This window comes from Hirundo rustica, chromosome 3, assembly GCF_015227805.2.
Source record: "Hirundo rustica isolate bHirRus1 chromosome 3, bHirRus1.pri.v3, whole genome shotgun sequence".
Classification (NCBI taxonomy): Eukaryota; Metazoa; Chordata; class Aves; order Passeriformes; family Hirundinidae; genus Hirundo; species Hirundo rustica.
The window spans coordinates 22,409,719-22,435,567 of record NC_053452.1 but is presented as its reverse complement, the minus strand read 5'-3'; the positions used below and the strand labels follow the sequence as shown (position 1 = coordinate 22,435,567).

General features: G+C 40.8%; 2 protein-coding genes across 5 annotated transcripts in view; one reads left to right on the top strand and one right to left on the bottom strand.

The window, feature by feature from the left end:
- Positions 1-6,892, bottom strand: part of PTPN14 (protein tyrosine phosphatase non-receptor type 14) — a 110,227-nt gene extending 103,335 nt beyond the window's left edge. Inside the window, exon 1 of one of the 2 annotated variants that reach the window (XM_058419602.1) lies at positions 6,839-6,892. The gene's annotated coding sequence lies outside the window, so the exon portion shown is untranslated. The remainder of the gene's footprint in view (positions 1-6,838) is intronic. The other variant, XM_040057470.1, reaches the window with a different exon arrangement.
- A 12,785-nt stretch (positions 6,893-19,677) lies between these two features.
- The window catches only part of CENPF (centromere protein F), a 35,037-nt gene continuing 28,865 nt past the window's right edge, over positions 19,678-25,849 (top strand). Inside the window, exons 1-5 of one of the 3 annotated variants that reach the window (XM_040057466.2) lie at positions 19,678-19,770; positions 20,237-20,441; positions 21,771-21,967; positions 23,253-23,368; positions 24,376-24,467. In XM_040057466.2, coding sequence (XP_039913400.1) covers positions 20,280-20,441; positions 21,771-21,967; positions 23,253-23,368; positions 24,376-24,467 — 567 coding nt within the window. In that variant the 5' untranslated portion in view covers positions 19,678-19,770; positions 20,237-20,279. Of the gene's footprint in view, positions 19,771-20,207; positions 20,442-21,770; positions 21,968-23,252; positions 23,369-24,375; positions 24,468-25,849 lie in introns of all 3 variants that reach the window. The other 2 variants (XM_040057467.1, XM_040057468.1) reach the window with 2 other exon arrangements.

Sequence of the window (25,849 nt, the reverse complement as noted above, 5' to 3'; positions counted from 1 at the left end):
TGCTAAGTGCTATCCCACCTCAACAATGCTCTCCTGCAATACTTCAGTTCTGTTTTACAAACAAGATTTCCAGCTATGCACAGCTGCATTTTGGGTCACTAAGCTAAGAAAGGGAACACGGATACATGGAAGAAAACTCGCAAGAAAACCCTGTCATTGTCTTTCTCTGCTCTCAGAAAGAACCACAACAAAGTGGGGAGCAGCAGCACATCAATACTGTGATTTAGCTTCCTCTGCTGTCACAGATTCCCACAGCAGTCTTGGCAGAGGTGGAAGGAATCACAGGAACTTTACTCAAATACGTCTACATGAGTTGTTTTATTCACACGCAGAAACTTGCCCTGTCCACCCTCCGTTCTGAACCTGCCAGAGCTCTGAAACTCTGTCAATATTTCTGTCTACCAGCAGCAGACTGCACCAGCCATCCCCTCCGATTAGCAGCTGATTTCTTTATCTGGTAAGCTAACCAAAGCATCTTCCTAAACAGGCTGACTCTTCACAGCACTATCAAGAATGTGAATAGACATCAATTACACTCAGTAGCTCTTAAAAGTATGCCAAACTAGGAAAAACAAGAAAAATAAAAGTTATCATCATTTCAGATGCTTGTTTTCTAGGACCTTTGAAAGAAATTTCCACCCCCAAAGCTCATCAGGGTTTTTCTTCCTGAGGCAGGTCTGTTCACATTGGGCATTTCGCAAAGCTCTTAAGGGAGAAGTCGGATTTCCTCTGAAATGCCTCTTTTCTGTGTTTGAGGTAGGACTTTCAAGGCCTGCTCCCTCTGAAGGCATGAGAAATTTCACTCCACCTCAGCACAGGGCAAATTAAGCCACTAAATATATTGTTTTCCCCTCTTCTCTCCCTCTCCTGGTAAACAACAGGCACAATGTTTTGTGTAGAAATTCCTTTACACAGCGTCTCCCTTTCAAAGCACCTGAGATAAGCATTGCGTATCACATACCCAGAGAATGCAGTGTTTCCACCACTGACAGGATACACCTTGCACTCAAAGGACAAATGAAAGTCCTGTGTGAAGAGGTCAAAATCAAAATGGCACCAGCGACATACATCAAAAATAGGATCTGGCTTCTGTCTTTTGAATCTCTGATTGGCAAAGTCCCCTGATTTTGCCCAGGCTTGTCCAAAAACCTGGCTTAATTATCATCACCAATAAAAACCTAAAGGCATTTTATCTATAAGGTAGTGAATTCCTCCTCTCAGAAGAGGGAGTTCCATGATAAGAGCTAATCTCAAAAACCTTAGGAATGCAAACTATTTTCTCAGTTGTAAAAACAAGAAAGAATGTCACAAACACAAGTTAAAACAACTACTGGTAACCTCCTGCTTCTCCTACATTGCCAACCTCTCCTGGGCTAAGGCCCTATCTACCCTTTGTCCTTCAGAGAGATATGCTCTGAATCCAGCCCAATGGCCAAAGGATGTTCCAGGAGAGGACATCACTTCTGTGCACCTTTACAAATGAGAGCCTTCCCATAAACTTTATTTTCTAAGTTCAAAAAGCTCTGCAAGGCTCCTTTCACAACATCTTCAGCCCTTTCAACGGGGAAGGCAAAGTCAATCCACATTTTATTTCACAGATAGCTGCAAGGCAGACAGCCTGTAAAACAGCTCATTCTGGCTGGTTAGACCACCTAAAAGTTGCACAAGTCCTGGCCTTTTATTCCTTAAGCTAGAGCATAGTTTTCTGAACTCTTAATTATGTTATACACTACATACACTAATCTCTTAATTTGGGGTGTTTATTGTTAGATCAATCACAATGCCTGCTACTAAATCAATCTTTCCTCCAGCAGATAGATATTCAAGAATTCCATGGTGTTGGTATACTACTGCTCTCACAATATTTTCTTTGATGCACCCACTAAGCTGCAAGAGAAACAGTTACCTCCATAAACCAGTCCTTGTGCTTCTCACAGCCACAGAACTATCATTCTGCTAACAGAAATCAAAACTATTTATATTGACTACCCAAATTAAAAAATACCCTTTGTCCATCAGAAAACCTACTAGAAATCATAACCAAATTGACTAATAATGGATATCAGTGCTATCTGCCCTCTAAATGAAACTTAACCATCAATTCTGTCCTTCTCATTGCCAGCCCAGGCCGTAGCAGAGTACATCTAAGTTAAAACATCAAACTTGAATGTGTTAAAGACTTAAAGTCCAAGACATGCTTTCCATAAAACCTGAACATATACCAAAAAATTAATCTTTCAATTCCCCCTACATGAATATGTAATTAAAATCAGCATCATTCACAGTACAATAGAGAAACTAAATTACTATAGCATGTCTAATCATCAGCCCAATATCCTGCTTCTAAGGGCAGCTTACTCTGTAAGAAAACATACCAAATATCACAACAGGCACATATAGCATCACCTGTTCTAAGAGAAATTTCTCAATCCCTATCAGATAGGGCAGACTTATGCCCTAGAGCAGTACAGTTAACATCTCTTCACTGTAGCTGTGACTGTTCTTCCTGTCCCTAGAACAGTTCACTTATTTTGTTCATCCTAACAGGCTTTTGGTTTATATGATGTCTTTTGGTGGTACCCACCAGAAATGGTGATTTAGAGGTATTACATACTTTGGCTTTCAAACTACTCCTTATAACAAGTCATTGCTCCAAAGGGTAATGGTCAAGCACTATTTTGCACACTTACATCCTACCTCCTCTAACTGATCCTCCTGAAACAGTGCTACATGAATATTTTCTGTTCAACTTCATAGGAATATTTTTCAATCACCCTCTTTTAATAGGAGACCACAATCTGATTATTCCACGTGAATTCAAGCACCACTTTAGTAACATCCTTTTTGTCATTAACACAGTATTGCAAAACAACTGTGGCATTTTTCTTCTGCCCAACACTAAGCATTAAGAAGGCACACAAGTTCAAATAAAATATTGTTGAAATCTTACTCTCCACCTTAATAAATACAGTTAATTTACAATCCAGTAACATGAACAAGTAATTTGATTATTCCATCTAACATGCATATTCTTGATTTTATCAAAATCATCTGCTGTGCTTCCCTTTCACCCAGGTTTCTTGGATTCCCTTTACAATTTCTCAGACTTCTTCAATCTTGCCTAATCCAAATACCTTTGCATCATTAGCAAGTTTTGGCATACCATCATTCATCTAGTTTATTAGATCACCAACATGCGTGTTCACCACCCTCTTTTCAGAGGTGTTTATACATCACATAATGTAATTTTAGGTTTACATTGTTACTGACAAAATAAAAAATATTCTTAGTCATAAGGACAGTTAGACTGATTGAGAATTAGAAAGGAGAGTTGCAGTTTCCAGAAGACATGCTTGGTGTTGAGCAACGCTAGGTACCTAAACTCTCTACATGAGAGGAAAATAAGACTGTCACAAAGGCTACAGGACATCAGAGGGGTCAGCATTCTCTTCTTCCCAAGCCAGCATGCATCCATTATGTCGTATACCAAACATCCTCCAGAAAAGTCATTTGGTCATAAAACCTTGTTAAAGTTAGCTAAATTTACAATCACATAGGTATTCACATATAGCTGACAATAACATGTTCAACTGCTTATTAGGATCGCCCAGGATAAGGTAGGAAATACATTTTAGAGCAAATACGCACTTCTTTTTACATACTTTCTGCTGTACCATAATCTTGTGTCCTTAATTCCTTTCACATTCCTGATTTCTCCTCGCTCCCTCCAACAGCCCAAAGGAAAGGAGAAGAGTCATGGACTGCAGTTCTTGCTCCTTGGGGCTATCTCCACATTGGTGAGGAGCCCTATTCCTTCGGAGGGTGTGACATGTCTCCTCACGGGTCACCTCTTCAGCTCCACGTGCACAGCAAACCAAAAGGCTTTGAGGAGAACAAGGGCACCCCATGAGACAGGCTACCCTTGTTCTGGACATGGACTGAATCCAGCACCAAAGAAAGCTGCACCTGCCCACTGAGTTTTAAGGACCCTGCACCAGGCACAGGAGGATAGGGGTTAGACAATGAAACCAAAATCATGTTTTTACCACAAACATGGACTTCAGCTCAGGTCTACCTCCATTTCTTTAGGAACTACTCTTTATTCTTGCTTTTTAATATGTATTTTTAACAATTTCATAGGTGGAGGAAGCAACTTTCATGCAGTCTCTGAATAAAAAAATCAGTAGGTTTTAAAAAAGGAAGCTGACTTTTTCACATAAAACTTCAGAGAATCTTATGCACAACCTTGTACCGTACTCCTTCCTCACAGGAGGAAAATCTACACAATACTGCTTTATTTTCGAAGATCAGGATCTGTTTCAATGGAACTCCACAACGCATAATAGGTGAAGATATGCTGTACTTCACAGAGGACTTAGACAAAAAATATTTTTATGGCATTTACTTAGGATAAAAATTAGGTCTTTACTGAAATCTTCTTACAGCCGAGCTGGCTACACCGGCACGAATATGCTGCATACTTGGTATTATAGCCTGGCTCCTGCAAGGACTTGTATACATGTTTATTAGTACATATATAAACGAAATCCCATGGTTTCAAAGGCACTATTCGTGAACGTGAATTGAAGCACATGGGTGGGTCTTTCCAGGACTAGGAGGTTTATGCAGCTGAGCAACACTGCACGCTGAAAACTTTGTACCTGTTGTATACTACCAGCAGTTTGTACATTCCCCTCTCAGCTGACAAACCCCTGCAACAGAGGATTAGCTTCCAGCTGAAGAGATGGAGTTCAAGCACACTTTTCATACTGCATATACCTCTGCTAAATGTAAGTCCATATTAAAATGAGCTACTTAAGTAACAATTAATCAGACACAGCCTCACTGCATATGAAGAGCAACAGAATGAAGAGCAGCAGATTGGCTCAGCAGTACCAAATAAACATAGAAAAAGGAAGCCATAGAGTTACCAGAACTATGCACACAACTCTATTTGTGTGAGTATATGTAAAATACTTTCTCCATGATTGGTGGAGCCACTGCTAGCCAAGGCAATTTGCTAAGTGCATAAGAGTAGATGCATTTCATAGAAAGCCATTCCATACCTAAGTTACAATAACTGACTCATGGGCTTCTGCTGGATGAGGATGACCAAGAGAAAAGTCAGTCATTAGTACTAACACTGGTTGCTAATTAACTCTCATGAACAACGCTGCACCAAAGCTACTTCTGCTACTATTACAGAAACATTTAAAAGGCACGTGTAAAACTCTAAATATAATGTACATACAAAAGCTCATATTGCTCAGTACAGAGATCAGCCCAGCAGCTCTCGCTCTGGCCTTGGTCTGCACCACGGGATTCCTTGAGGATGCATCAAGACAGACATGCTCTACAGCTTCTCGCACACAAATGCACTGGCAGAACTGATGGCCCACAAGCTCTGCCACAGAGTTTAGGGACTATCTTTTAGCTGATGGACTGTGCTTCAGCCCATAAATTTGCAAAGCTCCCGGGTTTTATATCATGGCCCGTGAGATATACACAAGTGCCCTCTGTCTGTAAGCAACTCTGGCACAGCCTTCTAAAGATACCAGAAAGAGTTCAAGTACTGCCAATAACAGAACAGGTCCTAAAGCTTATTGGGATTACTATAATATCAACACACGCTCTATTTTATACCGGGTAACAAGTACTGGGTGTCAGCAACAAACCCCCCAGAGGCCAAGAGCAAAAGCTCTTTAATCTGTATTTTGTCACTCATATTTGAGGGGACATTCTCAGCTGGGTAACAAGAACACAGTCCCTGCTGGGACTGCCTCCCCACACATCTCTCCTCAAAAAGTTATCTCCTCTCATAATATGGAAGTTGGCAGGTGGTGACTTGTGATTTTAGGGGGGGGGGAGCTATTTTATATAAATATTTTTCCAAACTCTGAAGAATGTAACAATGATCTTGGAATAACCAAACCCTGTAGCAACTATCTGCATAGAGCTTAAAGAAAAAAGAACTGGCTTCTGGTAAAAGCATTTCTGCTATGGTTTCAGGCTACATGCCAAAAATCCCAGAAAACTTCTCAGGCAACAATATATTGAATCTGAGCCTTTTACAGGTCACTGTTCCCACCTTGTTAAAGTTACAAACAACCAAAGAGTTGCTTATAATGGAAACGTATGAGTATTTTATGCAAATCAGAGAGATAAAACATACTTGATAGGAAAGCTCCAGCGCACATCGTATCCACATACCACACATACATAATGTAACGCATGTCCCAAACACACCCCAATAAAGTGAGCTGGTTTGAGATCTTAACAATTCATCGACTTTGCCACATCAGAAACGAGAGCAGATGTCACTCTTGCCTGCCTCGCCACGATCTTTGCTGCAGCACTCGGCGGAGTTACAGAGACTTGCCGAAGACGGCCAGTTTAGGCTTGACTGTAACTAACAAAGAGCAAGGTAAAGCCCCGGGCGGGGGGGAAGGCAAACACGGGCATGCCGCGATGTAAATAGGGACAGCCCAGCACGGAGCCCTGCCGTTCCTCGCTATTTACAAATACCTCTTGACGATTCAAATGCCGCGTTATCCGGGTGTCTGACATTAAATTCACGGGCTGGACGGACCGTCCGAGGCTCGCTTATCGCGGGTCACCGAGCGGCGTTCGCAACGCAAGCAGGGCTATTTTGGTGGTTCGCGGAGAGGGACGCGCACCCGGCGGAGCTGCGCGCACCCGGCGGAGCCGTGCTAGCCCGCCGCCGCGCACAGCGAGCCGCACGCAAACGCTGCCGACCGCACGCTGCGAGTGCGGGGCACTGCTCGGGCTGTTTCCAAGTCTGCGCGGGGACGCTCCCGAACTCGAGCGAGCTCCTTACCTGCTGGGCGGCGCGGCGGCTCCGGCTTTGTGCGCGCCCGCGGGAGGCGGCGGTCCCGGCCCGCGGGCAGCGGCTGCCGCCGGCACCGGGCGCTGCGGAGGAGAGCGGCTCCCGCCGCCCCGGCCCGGCCACCGCGGGGAACTTCGGCGGGGCGCCCGGGAGGGCGCTGCGGCCGCCGCTGGCGGCGCGGAGGGCCGGGCGCCCCGAGCTCCTGCTGCCGGCCGCGGGGTGCGGGAAGGAGGGAGGCAGGGCGGGAGGGAGGGGACTGGTGTCCCGCGGAGGCGAGCGGGGCCGGCGGGCGGGCGAGCCGGAGGCGGCGGGGCCGGGGCCGGGCTGGGGCCGGGGCGGCGCGGGGAGTCACGGCCCAGGAATGCCAGGAATGTGGGGCGGCCGCTGCGGCCGCGGGGCCCGGAGACGTCGGGGACGCGACTTGGGATTTCTTTTCTCTTTCTCCTTCTTTCTTTCTCTTTTTTCTTTCTTTCTTTTTTTTTCTTTTTTTTCTTTTTTTTTACTCTTACCCCCTCCCCAAGGAAGGAGGAGGAGGGTTGAAACCCACCCCGCGGAGGAGGGAAAAGGAGGGAGGAAGAGGAGGGCGCAGGCTCCTGCCAATCCGGGCGGGTGCTGGCGGCGGCTCATCCGAGGAGGGCAGAGCTGCCAGGTGCGGGTGCCGGCCCCTTCTCGGCCCTTTCCCGGCCCTTTCTCGGCCCCTTCCCGGCCCTCCCGCCCTGGGGCTCCGCGCACGTGTCGGCCCGGTCCGTCCGGGAGCACCGGGGGAGCTGGGGGAGCATCCCCAGACAGACTTTGGGAAGCGGCAGGCGGGGAGCTGAGACAGGCTCTGCACGCGTGGGCCTGGAAGCGCCTGAGATCCTCCTTCCATCCCTCCCGTACGGAGGTGCCGGTGCCCGTGACGCCCTGCTTCTCTGTAGCCACTTTTCTGCCCTTTCTTAACTCCCTGTCCGTCTCCTGCAGCCGTGCGCGACAGCATCGTTTCTCTCCATTCCTCCCTGTGTTTGCTTCTGCTCTTCTCATCTCAGCCTTTTCAGTCTCCTGCTTACTATGTGACCCTCACTTCTAGAAGTGCGGTTATCCCTGCTCTTCCAGCTGCACAGAGGTAAAATGCCCGTGATGGAAAAACGCTCATGATGCCACGGTCGTGCTTCAGTGCCTTGCTGGAAAGCAAGCAGAAGAAAACCTGAAGCTGGCCTAAAACGTGGTGGTTTGTAATTACACGCAATGCCCAGCACTTGGCTGATGTGGGAAAGCCCATCTGGTGCCTGTGTAAATGACAAAAGGAGAAGGGAACACATCATGCTGTAGGAATACTGTCAAGAAGGTTGAGGCTACCAACAGTGTTGAATATATCACACCAAATCAAGTAGGCTTAAGAGGAATGTGAATGTTAGAAATTATGTGTAGATGGTCTTGTGCGTCATAGCTAAAGGGCAATTTGCAAAACTATTTTTGCCTGGAAAATGACACTTATTTAAAATTATCCCCGTTCCAAAATGAATCCACATTCTAGAAAGTGTGTAAAATACCCATAATACCAATGGGCATCTACAGAAATGTCAAAGGCAGGTATCCCTTTAAAACAACTGTGACACTTTGAGGAACTTAAGGACTCTTGCAAACAGGGGAAATTATTACAAGTAGAGATAAATAAGAATTGATGTTGTTTTGGAGTTTCTGTTACTGTTTGTTTCTTGTATACCTTACTGAAGGAGTAAGTGAGCAGATTCACTGGAGTCAGGATTACTCAGATTATTAATGGTAAGAGGATCAGGAGCTGAGCGAGGGAGAAATAGCACAGATTCTTGATTTTGATAGATAAGTAATTGTATTTAAACACTGTACATGGAATCACAAGCCTATGCCTTACCTCTGGCATAATAATATTATAATTACGTTTTGCAAGCACTCCTTTTCATCTGAGACTCTCAAGCATTTTACAAGCACCACACCTTAATGAAGTAAGTAATTATCCCCATTTTATATATGGCTACACTGAGGCACTAAGAAGTGACACCATTTAGGATTTAAACTTGAATTGTACTTGCCCATGTATAGATATGACAGTTTAGTGTAAAAATCTGGAAGAAATATCAGGTGTCAGAATGAGATGATAAAATGGATCATGCAGCCACTGTGTTCTGAACTGATATAGAAAAGGGATTACCTTACTGAGTAGAAAGATGCAAAAGAGGGCAGTACGCATCAAGACTAGGGTTTAATTTTTTTGCTGGATGTTCTGTCCCCTCCATGATGGGCCAGGTGTAAGGATGCTGTTTTTAACACAGTAAATACTGACTTTTGCATCTGTGCCTCAAGGTGGTGCGCTGGCTCCCTAAAGCATTTAGGTCGGATTCCTGGTTTGCAACTGGTCGCTTTCACTTTCTCTCTCTACCTTTGAAATAAACTTATTTAGGGAGCTTAACTGAAAAGGAAACAATGTTGCAAGAATCACAGACGCGCTGAAGGATGGGAAGATTTGGGGGAGAGATTTGATGTAATGGTTACCTTCAGGATCAGGTCCCCTAGAAGAAATAAAATTAACTAAAATAAATAAAATCATACTGCTTCTCAGCAAGAGCAAGGTCAGCTCAACAAACTCTGCAAAATAAAATGCATTGCAAATTTACCCAACCAAGAGAAGATCCCAAAACTGAGAATGGTGATGACTTTTCATGAGATTAACTAATGCAGTGATTAATATTTGTATTAGACTTTCAGAGATTGTAGCAGTAGGTGCTTTAAAACACCATTCTTCCCAGGCGTTATCACCAGTTCCTGCAAAGAGGTTTCCATATGCAAATCTGTTGCATTGGTGCTACTATGGTTTTCTAGGACCATTAAAACCTGCAATTTTTACATATATCTTTGTTCCTCAAGAGCAGTCACGAGTATATGAATTTGGGATTAAAACTAACCATTCTTATCTTCTAGTCTATAATAAAAAACCTAAAATTAGCTTAGGTGTTACTCAAACTGTTTCAATAATTGAAAGTAAAAATGACACAAATTATTGATTTGATTCCAAATGTCTGTGCTGGTTCAATTTTGTCCAGAAAACTTTGATGATTAATCTTTTATCAGTCATATGTGGGCTGGATTATATACTGTCTTTCTATGCTGCTAGTAAATTTTGCAGCTTTTTTTTTTTTTTTTTTAACTGAAAAACACACCACCTCTAAATTATATTTAGAGATTTTTTTGTCTTGCTGTAATGATTTATGGAGTCTATCTCAAAAATATTTCCTCTGCTCTGGTATAAATAAATTTTTATACTGGATTCTTGCACAGTACCACCAGCATTATTGTATTAAGTGCACTACAAAATAGAATAAATATCCAAATAACATACAAATAGAAACATCCCAACAAATGGAAAATAGCTCACTGGCATTGGACTGCACCTAAGTTACCCTAGCTACCAGGTTTTTGGCTGATGTTGGGCATGTATCAGCACATCCCTGTGTCTGTTTTCTTGTCTGAAAATTGAGATAATGATAGTGATCTTAAGAAGGTTCTTTTTGATTTTCAGATGAAAGTAATATATAGGAGAGAGACATTATTTAATTTTTTACCCAAATTTCAGATTTGGTGGGCCTGAATGATTTCTGAAACTCTAATGAAAATAAAGCCCAGCACCATTCAGCTTGACCAAATGGTTAACTGTCAGCAGAGGAAAAGTGACTTTATCTATGTCAAAATATAGGAGACATTTATTAGGAAATTGTGTAAGGAATTTTGAAGTGGCTTAGCACCTTGATAACGAAACCTGTATTAAACATATTTTGAGTGTGTTAAAGAATCTTTTTATAACATGGAAAAATCTCAGTCCTTGTTGGTTGGTGAAACCATGTCATAACCTGTTTCATACAAAACTGTCTTTAAAGTGTGCTTAAGCAACAGCTGGTGGTTTCTCCTGTGAACAGTAGATGATGTTTAATTAGTTTTACAGTCATCTACATTACAATCAAATCAAAGAATGCAGTTGCAACACATTCCCGATTTGTATTGTAAATGTGACCTTAACTGTGTTCCTAAAATCTCTGTCATGTGCTACAGCTGGGTACACTGACCTGATTGTCACGTAGGCAGAAATTTAGTGCACAAGCAGAGATTCCCATTCCTAAAATCATATTAGTGCTTAATAAATTGATACTTTTAATGTTTGATGCTTACCACAAAAAAACCAAACCACCACCACCACCACCACCAAAAAAAAAAAAAAAAACCAACAAAACAACAACAAAAAAACACCAAAACCAAAACCAAACCAAAACAAAACAAAAACAAAACTTCTCTAGTATTCGGTGCTATCATTAATTATTCCATTTAGTAGTGCTGCTCAAAATCATCTCTTAGAAAAGGAATTTGGATTACACAACCTTGGAAAACAAACCTGTTGCCACCAAGCATGAGCTAACATGTTACAGTACTCTATGGCTTATCACAAATAAGCCAGCACCCAGTTTTGTAGTCCAGAAAAAGTCTTGGTTGATTATCTGTGCAAATAAACTATGCTGTGTTGAATATTCTAGTTTGCTTAGAGTTGTATTCTGCCTGAGGACTTGTTTAATACCTATGACTCTTTTCAGCTCTCCAGTTATGGCAGTAAAATAAAAAGTTTTTTAGTATTTATGAATAAAGTAATGAACTTTTGATTCCGTGGTGGCCAGTACTCTGAAGGGGTTTGGGATGAAGAATGTGTCTTACTATGTAACTGTTACTGCTGTCCACTGACAGAATGAATAACATTTTTACAGTTTCCATGGAATACCAATTTGGATATTTTTGAATGTACCATTTAGCATGGTATTAGGTCTTCAAATTTCTGAAAACACTGGCCCCTTGAGAAACAAAACAAAACAAAACAAAACAAAACAAAACAAAACAAAACAAAACAGACAGACCAAAAACCCCCAAACAACTAAACCCCCCCCACCACCACCACCGCCCCCCTCCCCCCCAAATTACTAGCTTTTAGCAGAACTTAGTTTTTGGGTGTGCCTTGAAGTCAATACGCACCACTGATTTGTAGACACTTTAGTGGCTGTCCATTTCTGATAATCTTCATGCATCTCAGCAGGTGTCTGACTGTGGCCACCCCATTGAAAATACTTTGTTGCCAGTGAGAGATAAACGGTTTCTTGAGAAAGTAAAGAGCTAATGTCATAATCTAAAATGTGGGTAAATCTGTGTAACTTGAATCGAACCATTAATGTTTGCTTATGTCTGTGAAATAGGTCTAAGACCATGCTTGGATACGAAAGCACTCTGAAACTCCAGATTTTAAGGTTTTCCGAAACGATTTTCTGAACTGTACTGTAAAAGAATTAAACCTCAGCTAGACGTGTCTCAGCTTTTTGGAATCTATATATTGTTTCTAAAAGAGCTCTGATTCTTACTCTCACTTTTGGTCAAAACAAACAGGGAACTTGCTCTGAGTTAGAGCAATTTGGCATACAGAGAGGTGTATATATAAATATTATTTTCTGTGTTGACTGTCATTTGCATGATAAGCTAGATGCTCTGGAAAGACTTGAAATACCTAAAATAATTTTCCTGGAAAGGATTAATACAAAAATAGTATAGGAAATATCAATAAAACTGTTGGCATTTAGACTTGGAAGAGGTGAGGAGATAAAATGATAACCAAAGTCATTAAGAAGTAGAGAGCAGTTGTTTCCTCCTTCTGTCATTTCAGTTAGTGGCTCATAAACTATGGCTGATAGAGATGGGTTTCCTACCACAATTAGCTGGGTGACTGAAAACTCCCTGTAGAGCTTACCTGTAGAAATGGCAGAAGTAATGTTGGGGTGTTTATGGTGAATGTAGGATAAGGAAGCATACTTTTGTCTAAAATAATCAGACTTTTCACAAACACTGGAGGATTTTAGAGACAACATTAAGATATATAGAGGCTAATAAGTGATTTGATTAGCTTATTATGAATGGTGTAAAGGATGTTCTTAATTATTTCACTGTCTAATAAATTGTTTGACCACTAAGTGAACACAACACAAAGCAAGTATAGATTCTTAGGTAAGTACACACATAAAAGTAACATACACACACACACATGCACACATATATATATATATATATATATATATATATAACAAATATATGTGTAGAGTAAATAAGAGTGGAATTTCCTCCCAATGAATTCTTGGTTGTTGGAAGACCAATATTTCAGCTTTAATCCTGGGTTTCGGGCTGCAGCCACGCTGTGGACCTAAAGCCCCGTGTCACTGGCCAGGTTAAGTCAGATGGCAGGCAGTCAGCACAGCTTGAATGAGGTAAAAACTTAACCTTTTAACAGCAATAAGGATGAGTGGAAAGGCTTCTCTAAGTCTTGCACTGAGCAAGAAATTGGAAGCTGAACAGGAGACACCAGCAGATAAGATGCTATCTCCTGATGTATGAAAGAATTCAGTGTGCTGAACATGTCCTTTAGTGTCCCGATGACTCCTGTCAAGCATGAGGGAAAGGTATTCTTTCCAGGATGATCCAGTTGTGTGCCCAAGCAGGTGGAACGCCATGGAGAAGAGTATCCAGTACCTGAGAGAATCACCTGAGCTCAAGGTAATCTATAGGAATTCAAAGAAAGAGCAGTCCCATGTAAATCCATATGAGATCTCTGGTACAAAATCCATGAGGCAGAAGTTTGTATGGAGCTGCCTTTATCCGCTTCTGGGGCAAAAACCCCAGACAAGCAAACAAACAAATCCAACAAAACAAAACAAACCCCAATTCTGTCTGCAAGTTTTGGGGGTTTTGGTGTTTTTTTCTGGTTCTTTCTTTCTTTCTTTCTTTCTTTCTTTCTTTCTTTCTTTCTTTCTTTCTTTCTTTCTTTCATTCTTTCTTTCTTTCTTTCTTTCTTTCTTTCTTTCTTTCTTTCTTTCTTTTTTTTTTTTTGGTTTTGTTTTGTTTTTTGTTTTTTGGAAAGTTGTAGTGTTTTTGTTTTAGAAGCCTCATTTATTTTTAAGCGTGTGGGCACAACCTCATCTTCTGTGAATGACGTGCAAATGCAGAGACCCACTGTGTAAGTACTTCAGAAGGTAACACTCATTTGTCAATAGTCAGTCAAGGTCATGTTTTTCCAGAAGGAAAAATCGTGCCAAACACAGTCTTGGTTGGTAGAATTTATTTAAGGGTAAATGAAGCAGAAATTTGGAACTTCTTTAAGTGATACAATACTGCATATTGTGAGGTGAAAGTAATTACTGTCAGAACTGTTGTTTCCAAAGGGTATGAATTTGTATCTTCCCTGGAAAATGTGGATGTTCAAAAATAATAGAAGCACAATTCAACTTCCATGACAAAAAGCTGAAACTGGGGCCAGTGATTAGAAAGCAACAAAACTTGAATTCTTAGGTGCATCCCAGATCATAACAAAGGAGAAGCAAAGTATGAGCTCAAGATTTTAATTTGGGTAGTTCATGGGAAGAGGATGTTCAAACAGAAGATAAAGCATAGCAAGAGCAGCCATGATAAATCGCCAAGAATCTAGTATAGGGAAGCCAACAAAGAAGCAAAACTCAGACTTGTGAAGGCAATCATGCAGATATCATGGCTGGGCATCACTGGGAGAGATGGCCTTTGAGGGAAAGGGAAATTAAAAAGTAGTGGAAAAAAGTAGTTAATAAAGTAGTAAAAGGTGGTAGAGGGAGAAATTATTGAACGCAAGCCAAAGAAAAAAACAAATTTTAGAGAGGTCTGACAAGAAATAGAGGTAACCTAACTTACCAGCTGGCATTTTCTAAATTCCCCATTTTAAAAAAGGTGATGGTAAAAGTGGCAGGAGTCAGAGATGGCTAAAAAAAGTACATGCCTTTTAGTTGATATGTAGTACACTTCTCTCTTCTTTTCTCTCGGATTAGAGGAGAATGACACTCACAGTAGATGTACTCGTGTGTGGTTAGGCATACAGTTCTAACAAAAATGGGGGCCAAAAGGTAATGCAAGCCATAGATTCATGAAAGTTAGGGAATAGTGGACCAGGAAGGATACATGTTCCTATTTACCAAATGCCCTTTGAAATCTGATAACTCATTGTCCATAAGATGTAACAGTGATTGATAGTATAATGAATGTATTTTTTTGTGTTAACACATGTAGCATGGAGCATTTGCTAAGTATTGTCATTTCTAGTTGGCAACAGAATTATAAAGAGAGGGAGTTCACCATTAAAGAAAAAGAAGTGCTCCAATCTTATTTACAGTTTAGTAACTGGTAATTTGAAGCCTTAGACAATATGGACTTGATGTGTCAGATCATAATGCAATTGCTATAATTATCCTTTTCTTAACTGTACATCAGCCCTTCAAGCATTATTCTAATGGCTGTATTCATAGTGTTTAAAAATAATGTTTTTAGAACAGGAAAGGAAGACATAAATACTTTTTCACTACTGTAACTACTGCTATAACTGCAAACCCATCTTCAGGTAGAATGGTATGTGTTCACTCACATAAAAAACATTTCCTTTTAGATGTTTGCTTTCTTCCTCCACCCTTCCAATATACTAACAAGTGTTAAACAAGTAATATTTATAATCAAAGCCAACACTTGCTAACATCAACTAACAAGCAACCTGGTTTTGAATCCTTTATATGGTTAAACTATTATTGTTTGTTGTAGTGGGTCTATCTTTGTAACTGCTCAGCAGCTTTAAATCCAGTGGTTAACATTTCTGCAGAAGTTTGTAGATTATTAAAAAATCACAATAATATTACACTGCATGTAAAGGTAAGAGAATACTTTCCTGTGATGGAAAGTATTCAGAGTAATTGCCCTAAATATATCAGGGACTTAATTGAAAGCAGAAGTTCTAAGAGAGTTTTATCCCTGTAGAACACACTGGTTATAAAACACAATAATTCATTTATTGTGTAAAGGTCTCTTACTATCATTGTGACAGATAGGTGTTAGGGATTAGAGCACAGGGATTCAGGGTCTTGTTACATGATGTTTTAACTCATTTGAGCTGGTGTCCCCACAACCCTCTTCACTCTCTCCTGCATATCCCTGTTCCACCTGCTGAGCTGGGAAAGGCATTTATCTAGCCAGACAATGCAGCAGCTTGCTGTCCAATTTACATGCTGTTGCTACCAGAAAGGTCTTTGCTTGACTTAATACCCCTTACTTGTTTAATCTTCTCTCCTGGCAGTTCAGATCAGTACCAAAGTCATCACAAAGGAGCCGTGGCAAGGTGGGGGACAGAAGGGAGGGTGGCAGTGTGGCAATATTGCCTGGAGGTGTTTTAAACTGCCAGGAGCCACACCTGTGGGTCCTTATCCAGCACCTGCATGTGATTCACTGTCTCACCTTAGACACCTTCTCAGTACTAGGAAACCTCCCCACTGGTGTTCAGTAGGTTATACTAGCCACTGTGACCCCAAACAATAGAGCAACTGTAGGTATTTGATCCACTAGTACATTCATCCAGTTGACCCTAGCACAGATGTCAGCATTAACACTTCAGTAACAATTTCAATTGGTACATAAAAAATACTATAATACTAAAGAAACACCCCCCCATCTCCTCTGGGAACATAGTTACAATTTGTGATATGCTGTGGTGCCTGATTTTGTTAATAAACTGTGAAAAAAGATTGTGCAGGTCACTTCAACTTTTTTAAGAGCAAAAGGCAGCTCAGAAATCTAAGGTGTAAGGCTCTCTATGCATCCCAATAGCATCCACCTTAACATTCATTCTGTTAAGCAAATAATCTGTGTGCTCTGTGAGAAATCATGTGAAGAATAGGGAATCTGAGGGTGTACAAACAGCCAAACATTGTATTTTACAATGGCTCCTGGGTTCTATTAGTGCAGACTTAACCGCGCAGCTGCAACACCGACATCTAAACCACCACCCTCTTCTCAGTTATTTTCCTGCATTGGCAGAGATGGGGAATTTTGTTTTCCAGAGGCAAGAGGCATCACTTAGTACAGGGTGAGGTTTGGGTGAGGCTAAGGAAAATGATCCATCTTCTCTTACACACCCAGCCTGGCACAGTGTCTGCCTCTGGTGCCTCCACAGGGAAATTGGGAAGGTGGAACCCCATCAGACACAGAGTACCCAGCTCCTTTATCTCTTTCCCTGGGTGAACAGGATTGCTGCAGCTCCTCAAGTGCTCTTTGATGTGCATATGAATTTATATATACATTTACATGAATTTGGCCTTTCCTGCTGGATTCTGAGTCCAGCAAGGAAGAATATGGAGGAAAAGCTCCATCTGCTTCCTGCTTCTTGTAGTATCCAAGCAGGGGGAGATTTTCTCATCAGACATTCTTTTCCTTTCTTTTCCTTTCTTTTCCTTTCTTTTCCTTTCTTTTCCTTTCTTTTCCTTTCTTTTCCTTTCTTTTCCTTTCTTTCCCTTTCTTTTCCTTTCTTTTCCTTTCTTTCCCTTCTGGTTAACTCTCTGACACTCTGACATAAACTATAGCAATACAATTTTTACCTATAGTGGTTTTTGCATTCTACTTACTGTTCTGGCCCCTTACTAGAAATCGCAGTAACAGATGCAGGTGAGAAAACGTAAATGGTGATGTTTGGCATTTGGCAAAAACCTGAATAGAATTTCAAAGACAGAGAAAACCAATTCACAAGACTTGAGGTAGTCTTTGCTCAAAATCATGGGGAATTATAAAATAGGGGATTTTGAGAGCCTCTTAGAAAGATCTTATGAATTCTAGCCAGTAGTGAATAATGAAAATAGTTACAAGTGTTAGACAAACTGATGGCTGCTATTAACATCCTTTATAACTTACTATTTTTTCAGAGTATTTGATTTCATTCTTGTATCTCATAATTCAATCTTACTTTTCCTAATATTTTTATTCTTATATTTACTTCTGGTAATTAATGTCTTGACACTTATGAAGGTGAATTGTGCGTAATAAGTTGATGTGGCAAAAGAAAAAGCAAGTTTCTGTACTCTTTATGAGTCTTTTCATCTTTCATGATAATTAGTTAAATCCTGCAATAGTTACATAAAGGTTGTCAAATATGAAAGGATTAATTTGTAAATCATTAACCCAGTACAATCTTGACCATTCTTAGAAATCAGCTTCAGAAGAAGTGTTTTCTCATATTTAAGTTGACAACAGTGGTCAGGATCCCTTCCTTTAGCCTCAGTTATCCAGATGTTAATCAAAGTGCATCTCAAAAACTCTGCACACACCAGCTGATTTTCATTTTTCACGCCTTGTAAGAATGCTGGAGGCTGTCTCTGTTCATTCGACCCCTTCTGGAAAATATGCCACCAGTTTTGGAGGTTGAAGCCATTTCACTGAAGCCTTCCCTGAGGGATTAATCATGATGAACTGCTTTAAATGCTAGGGCTCCATGTCCATCAGTAGTCCCACTGTAATATCATCTGTAGAAAATTAAAATTCTTCAACTTCTACAATTGATTGAGTAGCATTTGTTACTCTCCATGGGAAACACTTACTGAAAGTAGCATATAATGAGTATTTTATTCTTAAAGAACATTTGCTCCTTGTCTACCACACAGAGGATCCCCTTCAGTTCAGACTGCTTCACAGCTTTCATTAATTATTTGGCAGTACTGGGTGAGGGTTTTCCACTCTTCTAAAGTAGTTCCTGCTCCACTGCTGTTCTGTGCTGTTCTCTCAGGAACACCTGCATGAAGTTCACCATGGAAATTTTTAGCCTGTTCAGTTGTTTTGGGTTTTTTAAATGTTATTTGTGAAGAGGTATTTATGATGGATCAGTTCCATCACTGCAATGGCTTGTTTTGTTCAGGACACAATTTGGAGATTTTTTAACAATGTGCTGGTGAGTTTGATGTGCCATATTTATTTATAATCAGAGCTCTCACCAGCTGACTGGTGAGCTGTTTATCTTCCCAGGGAAGATTTATTTAACTCGATTTCCTAAATATAATTAAAAGAACAGTGCTTGAGTAAATATTCTCAGAACGATTATGAGAGGCAGGACATTTCAGTAGGTAAAATGACAATCAGATCATAGAATCACAAGTCACGGGTTCTGACGGAAAGGAACATTGTGCTTCAAATCCAAAACTCCCGTTAGAGAGGCAGCCGAAGGATAGGGAGGGGAGTACCAGAGGGTTTGAAAAAGCAGTCACAGGTACCCGGGGAACTTCAGAATCCTTCAGCCTTCGTTGTTGCTACGTCCATTCCGTGCTCTGTGTTAGACCATACTGACAAACTATCAAGGGGCTTTTTTGATCGTGTTGGTATTTTTGGGTAGAAAATGTGTAATATTGGGCTAAATTGCCTCCGTTTGCCTTAAAAAAAGAAGAAAAAAAAAAGCCAAAAAAACCCAACAACAACAACAAAACACCAAAAACTTAAAGAAAAAAAACGATCCCCAAGCCCTGGGAGGAGAACTGAATATGAAATCACTTCGGGATCTTTCTGTTGATATTTCCCAGAGAACGGGTGACGACCAGGATAGGTTATGTCGTTCATTTTCTCAAAACTCAGGCTCTCATTGCGGTCGGGGAAGTGGGTTTGGCTAGAGATACGACACCGCTGTTACAACCCACAACTGCTGCCTTCATCCCCATGCCTTTCCCCATCCTCATCCCTTCCCGCCCGACTGCGGGCACGGCCCCGCCCAGCTGTGGGCAACGGCCTCGAGGCCGCCGCGCGCCTGCGCCGCCGCCTCCAATGGAATTTGAACGCTTCCAAACCAGCCACTCAGGAGCGCGGGCTGTGCCGTGCTGCGCTCCCATTGGCGGCGGGGCCGCGGCAGCGTGGCCAGCGGCGTGGCGGCCGGGCCAATCAGCGCTCAGGGCCGAGGCATGGCGGGGGCGGGTGTAAACGGCCGCGGGGCGGAGGAGCCGGGTTTGAGTCGCGGCGGGAGCGCCCGGCCGTGAGGGGCTGGGGGCACCGCGGTGTGTCGGCAGCGGCGCCGGTCGAGCTTCACAGTGAGTGAGCGGTCGGGCGCGGGGCTGGCGGTGACAGGCATCCTCCCTTCCCCGTGAGGGCTCTCTCCGCCTGTTGTTGGTCTCTTGTTTTAGCTACTCTGAGATGCTCCGAGCTCAGCCGCGTTGCTTTTAAAAGTAAATAAAGAAGCGCCTGGCGCCTCGTACGGAGCCGTGTGTTTTCGCACCTGAGGTGCAGCTGTCAAACGCAGCTCTAAGAGTATTAAACCCTGTTGCTGCCAGGGGATTCATTAGAGCGAGGTTTTATGATCTGCTCTTAACTGCGTAGAAGTGTGTCAAAATAGGATTTTATATTTTAAGGTGCTGCTTGGTGTTTAGATCAGGAAGCCTGTAAGGTTGTGGAATGCTGTATTCTAATCGCTGCTAAGTTTGAAAAATGCAATTTCTTTAAAAGGGCCGCTTACTTAACCTCTTGGAAGGTCTCGTTGTAGTTGCCTTTGTGTTGCAGGCACAATACTCTCCATTTTATGTGAAAGAAGAACCCGGCCAGTATGAGCTGGGCTGTGGAGGAATGGAAAGAGGGCCTCTCCCCCAGAGTCCTGCAGAAGATCCATGAGCTGGAAAGTCAAGTGGATAAGTTTAAAAAGGAGCGTCAGCAAAGGCAATACCAGCTGGAGACTTTGGAGGCAGCTTTACAGAAACAGAAGCAGAAGGTAACCCAAAATGCAATTATCCATACCAAATACTGTTATAACAGTTTTTTTTCCAGTGGTTGTCGTTCAGGAATGGGTTAGTGTTTTGCTTCTTTTCCCTGACTGAAAGAAAAGGTAGCACAGAATTATAAAATGTTTATATTCATCTTACTTAATACTCATCATGTCCTTCTCTCTGTTTAGTTCTTTTTGGTTGTTGATATAATTCCTCCTTCCTATCTGTTTGGCATGATTGTCCATTTCTAGGTATCTATGTGTTCTTTGAGGTTTTTCTACAGCTCTTTATGATTAGGAAAATAAACATTTCATTGTTATACCTCTTAAACTCTGTGATAACAGCTAGGTCTATTTTATATACCAGAGCTGCACAGTTGGCAACCTCTTCCTATTTCACCTTGCCTACAGGTAACTATAATCTTAGTTTACGTTAGGCCTTAGTTTTCTCCTTGTAGAGACTGGAGGTTTGGGATTTGGTGTTCCTTTTTGTTTTTAGGGCTGTAACTTTACACCTCATCTAACTCTGTCAGCCCTCTAACCAGGGGGCTAAGGACCTGGTTGGTCAGGGTCCTGCCATGCTTCAGGTCAGCAGTGACACATTTGGTTCAATTTTGTACTGTAATATTTGACTACAGCTCAGAGACAGTTTCCAAAGGTTTTCTGGTTTTCCCTTTAGATTGATACAGCTTTCTAGAAAATCTTAAGCCTAGCAGTTTGCTTTGAGTTTCTTCCTGTGAGTTTCCAGGAAATTGTTTCAACTGTTCCAAGGAACTGCTGTGCTCCCCAAACAAAAAGGTGTGCTTTAAAACTCTCAGAAGCAGCAGGTAATACAATTTTCAGTCAGAAGATCAACACTTGTGCCAAAGATGATGCCCCTTGGATGCTCCTCCAGGGAGGAGAAGGACATCTTTGCTGCCCGACTCTATTTTCAAAGCTGTGACCTTTGATAATTGCTGTGCACACTTTGTAGAGTGAGCCAAGGTCTTCTGGCTACTAAAGATAGGCTGGAAAGGGAAGTGAGATGATCAGTGAAGAATGTGGACTAACGATGATTATTAGTACTTAGGGACTGATGAATTTTTTGAAGAGCTTGTATCTTGTCAATAAATAGAAACAGTTAATGTCACTGAGCTGAATTTTAGGAAATGTGGGGTTTGTTCACACCCAAGAATATTTAAACAATGTGTACATCTGAGGTTTTTAGATCTGTCAGGATTTTGAAGCGTTAGGAAGAAAATAACAGCATGTGAACTTTGTGTTACTAAAATAATAAGTGCCCCAAAGTATAGGGAGAAGTTGATCATTTCAAAAATGCCTCTGTGTTCCAACTAGGTTGAAAATGAAAAAAATGAATCTTCAATACTAAAAAGAGAAAACCAAAGCTTGATGGAATTATGTGATAATCTTGAGAAAGCAAAGCAGAAAATTTCACATGATCTTCAAGTAAAGGAATCTCAGGTCAACATTCAGTCAGGTCAGCTGAATTCCTGCAAGAAGGACATTGAAAGGCTCGAACAAGAACTGAAAAGGTGAGGACTTGCTGTGTGTCCCTAACATATTTACAGTGGTTATTTTGTCTTTTTTTGCTCCTGCCTCATACTTGTCCTAATAGAAGCAAAGAAAGAGGAAGCTATGTTGTTCTTTTGATTTTTTTTTTCTTTGATTTTGATGAAAACTAAAGAGACTTGAGGTATTTGACTGCTGTGAGAAATAATACAGCACAATTTATGACGTGTAGAAATATCAGCTCTGTGCAAGGAATTGCTGAGGTCCATCAGTGAAGAGTCTAGTGAGATTCAACAGGGTTGGTAGAACTTCACTAATGTTCTCTGTATCTGCTGTCAATCTGGGACAAAGAGGTTGTGAGCTGAGGATATGTGTTCCATTGATCTATTCCCAAAATTAAGTCTGCTTTGCTGAGTTCCCCCTTCCCCTTATATTATTTTATGTAACTGTCCATTACAAAACATCAGTTAGTGCATGTACCTCATTCTTGGCAATCGTTTGTGATTTTGTATTTGTCTGTATTTTGTTTGGTATGTGGTCACTTGCCACTTCGTCCCAACTGATGGTCCTCTGGGAGAGGAGTTTTGGGCATTGAGCTGTAGAAGAGGGGTAAAATAAAAAAGGTAAATGTGGAGTCACTGATGCAGTAGGTTACAGCCTGGAACTATGATCTTATCAACCTCTGTGCTCACCGAGCAGGACAAAAGTTACTGTATGGTCTCTGAACTAGTTACATGGTTACATCAGGTGCCCTGGAAACTCTTCAAGCTCACAGAAGTTCCTCAGATGGGTTGTCTGCTGTGGTGTTTTGGGTAGGGATGTAAATGGAACACATGAAAATTACACTGTTGAATGGAGAGTATTCCCTTGCATTTTCATGAGCTATGCATAGTTTTCTGAAAGTGTGCTGTATCAGAACACAACAACTCAAAGTTTTGTTTCCTACCATGAAGGTGCTTCCTGAAGAGTGTTTGATATTCTCAGTGCTTACAGTGATTTGGGTATGTTTAGCTGAACTACAGCTTCATGCATTGAGACCTCAAATAGTTCTAGTTCATTTTCACCTACTTGGGGTTTGATTTTGGGCTTTAGCTTTGACTCCTATGTACTTGATAAAATATGTTGTAACTCTAAATAAAATATTCTTTTGTGTTATACCACCTAGAATTTTTCAGTGGACATGTCTTGACTTGATCTTTAAATTCTTTAAATCATATAATTTATTAGTGTATGTTAGGCTCTTAAAAATAGCTAATTAACTTTTTAGTTTCCATTGTTAATTTATGCTGCTGCTTCTTTCCTAAACAGATGCAAATGTGAGCTTGAGAGAAGTCAGCAAACATTGACTGCAGGAGATGTATCATTCAGTGGCACTCCGCAGAAAAGTTTTACTGCTCCTCTAACACCAGTTCAAAGTAGTAATGGTAACTGATCCTTTTCTTCATCCAGCACAGATAGCTGACTGTCAGTTTTTGTGGAAGGTTGAGTATTTTAAATGTTACACTTGTACTGAGTTGCCTAGCCTCTCTATATAAATTTATTATGTGAATATCTGATTTGTAGCACCCTAGGTTTCAATTTAAAAATTACTAGTGCAGATTGAACACATCACAAATATTACATCTTTTCAATGCTACATTGATGGAGATGGAAAAGTAATAAAATATCCTTCAATAGACTGCAGCAATCTTTTGAATGCCTGTTCCTGGTGTCAGCTCTTCCCTTCATGTTGTGGGGAGCAGATTTCTTTCTCCCTGTACCACAGTTACATTAACTAAACTGCAGTCAACAGTTAAATGTGTTATTTCTTTGGAAAATTATTTTTTGTTTAGAGTGTTAATTGTGCATGATAATCTACAAAATTTATGCTCTGTTCTTTTCAAAGCATCACTTTTGTCTTCAAATTAGTGACATCGAAAAGATTTAAAATATTTGAATGAGCTGGAAAAACAGCAGGAAGTTTCCTTAAGTGGAGAATTCTGCAGCCAGACATCCTTATGTACTTTATGCTGAAAAACTTTGATGTGCTCAATATTATACATGTTATTTACCTCTTTCAGTGCCATGAACAAGGGTTATGCGAGTTTGGCATCTCAGTCTTACTCCAGGGGAAAATCTGAGATAATCTCTTAGCTCTTGTTCCTTTTACTTTCTTTATGTATATCTGAAAAGGGGTGCAGTTAATGGCAATGTCAAGCATTCCACTAAGCATGGCACTCCTGAAATAGGGATAAGACTAAAATGATTTACCTAGCTCTATTTAAAATTGTATTCCTGGGGAGATATTTTCCTTTGAAAGCTGCAGTGTTAAGTTCATTAAAATCATTGAATATTTCAAGTTGAAAGGGACCCATAGGGGTAAGAAAACCTGATTGGGTGAAAACCTGGCTGGACTAAGGCAGATTATGAAGAAATATTCCTGTCTTTGTAGATGATAAGTTTGAAGAACTAGAGGAAAAATACAAGAAAAAAGTACAAGAAAATAAAGAGCTGGAATTACAACTGAGAACCATCCAGCTTAAGGTAAGTATCTCTTAGGACTGGTTTGTGTGATATCTAAGAAAGTGACCACTGAGTGAACTTGGAAAATTAAATGGAAAAGTAGTGAAAAATATTCTACATCACATAAAAGATAATTTCAAAAGAAAAAGAGAGAGAATTAGTCTGTGTGTACTGCCATTCAGAAGTAATCTTGGAGAATTCAGAGAAGCCATCCTCTTTGAATAGCAAAGGAAGAAGGACATTAAAAATGAGAACACATCCTTCAGAAACTGGAAGTCTCCTGCAAGCAAGGACAAGATAAAACAGTGTCAGTTATGCCAAGCTAAATACAATAGGATAATAAAATAACCTTCAAAAAGATTGTGAGAAATAATTCACATCTAGAAAATAGAAACCTATAAATCTTTCAAACATATGTGAAGGAGGAACAGTATTAGCTAAACTCCGAGAACAAGATGAATAAGATGGGAAAGCCCTCAAGGAAAAATCCATTGCAGAAAATGTGAAATAATTTTATCTTTGGTACTTAGCAAGTAAAGGTTTAAAAACTTTTCTATATCAGAGCCTTTTTTGATGGGGTTGAATCTGTGGCACAGCCTCAAATTGGAAGTAGTCTTAAAATTGATAAAATGAATAGCAATAAAAAATAAATCCCGAGATAGAGAGAGAATATTTGCCCATTAATTGATAGGGCACTGCAGCGTGGGACTGTTGAATTACTGTGATGTGCGTGTTGCCTCGTTCTTCTCTTGACACTGGAAGGGGACAAGGATGATGACATTAGAAAACAACCACTTACAGTGCTGCTTCCTGGAGATACAGTTTAGTCAGACCAACTTGTTTGTCCTGGGGAAATTGTTAGAAACATGGCATGATACATTTATTGAAGTGTTTGTAGGCATATGGAGAAAAGGTCAACCATTTACTGATAAAGGCAAATCCTGTCTCGTATATTTTCAGACCTTTTGGGCTTTTTCTTTTAAGAACAAATCAGAAAATGTGTAAGTGAAGTGCGACTCAGTGTAATGTTGGATGATACACTGATGAAAAGGAAAAAAATTGATAAGGGGACTCCTTGCAAATTTAAAGGAAAATATTGAGTGCAGAGTGGGAAAAAATGGTCCATTTTACTGGGGAATGGTCAACAGAGGAGCCTGAAAAGGCATGGTAAAGAAAACTGTACTATTCAGCATATTGACTGGTGTCCTGAAAAAGAGTTGAACAATATGGTTGGAGACCACACAGTATTTTGTAACACTTGCAATAATTAAGATGGTGAGTAAAATTCAGCTTTAAAAAAAAAAAAAAGTGAAGTAATGCATCATGAAAACATAATTTGAAAAAGGAATACCTGGTGCATTTGGACTCCAAGTCTATGATTCCAGGAAGCATTTTGTAGCCAT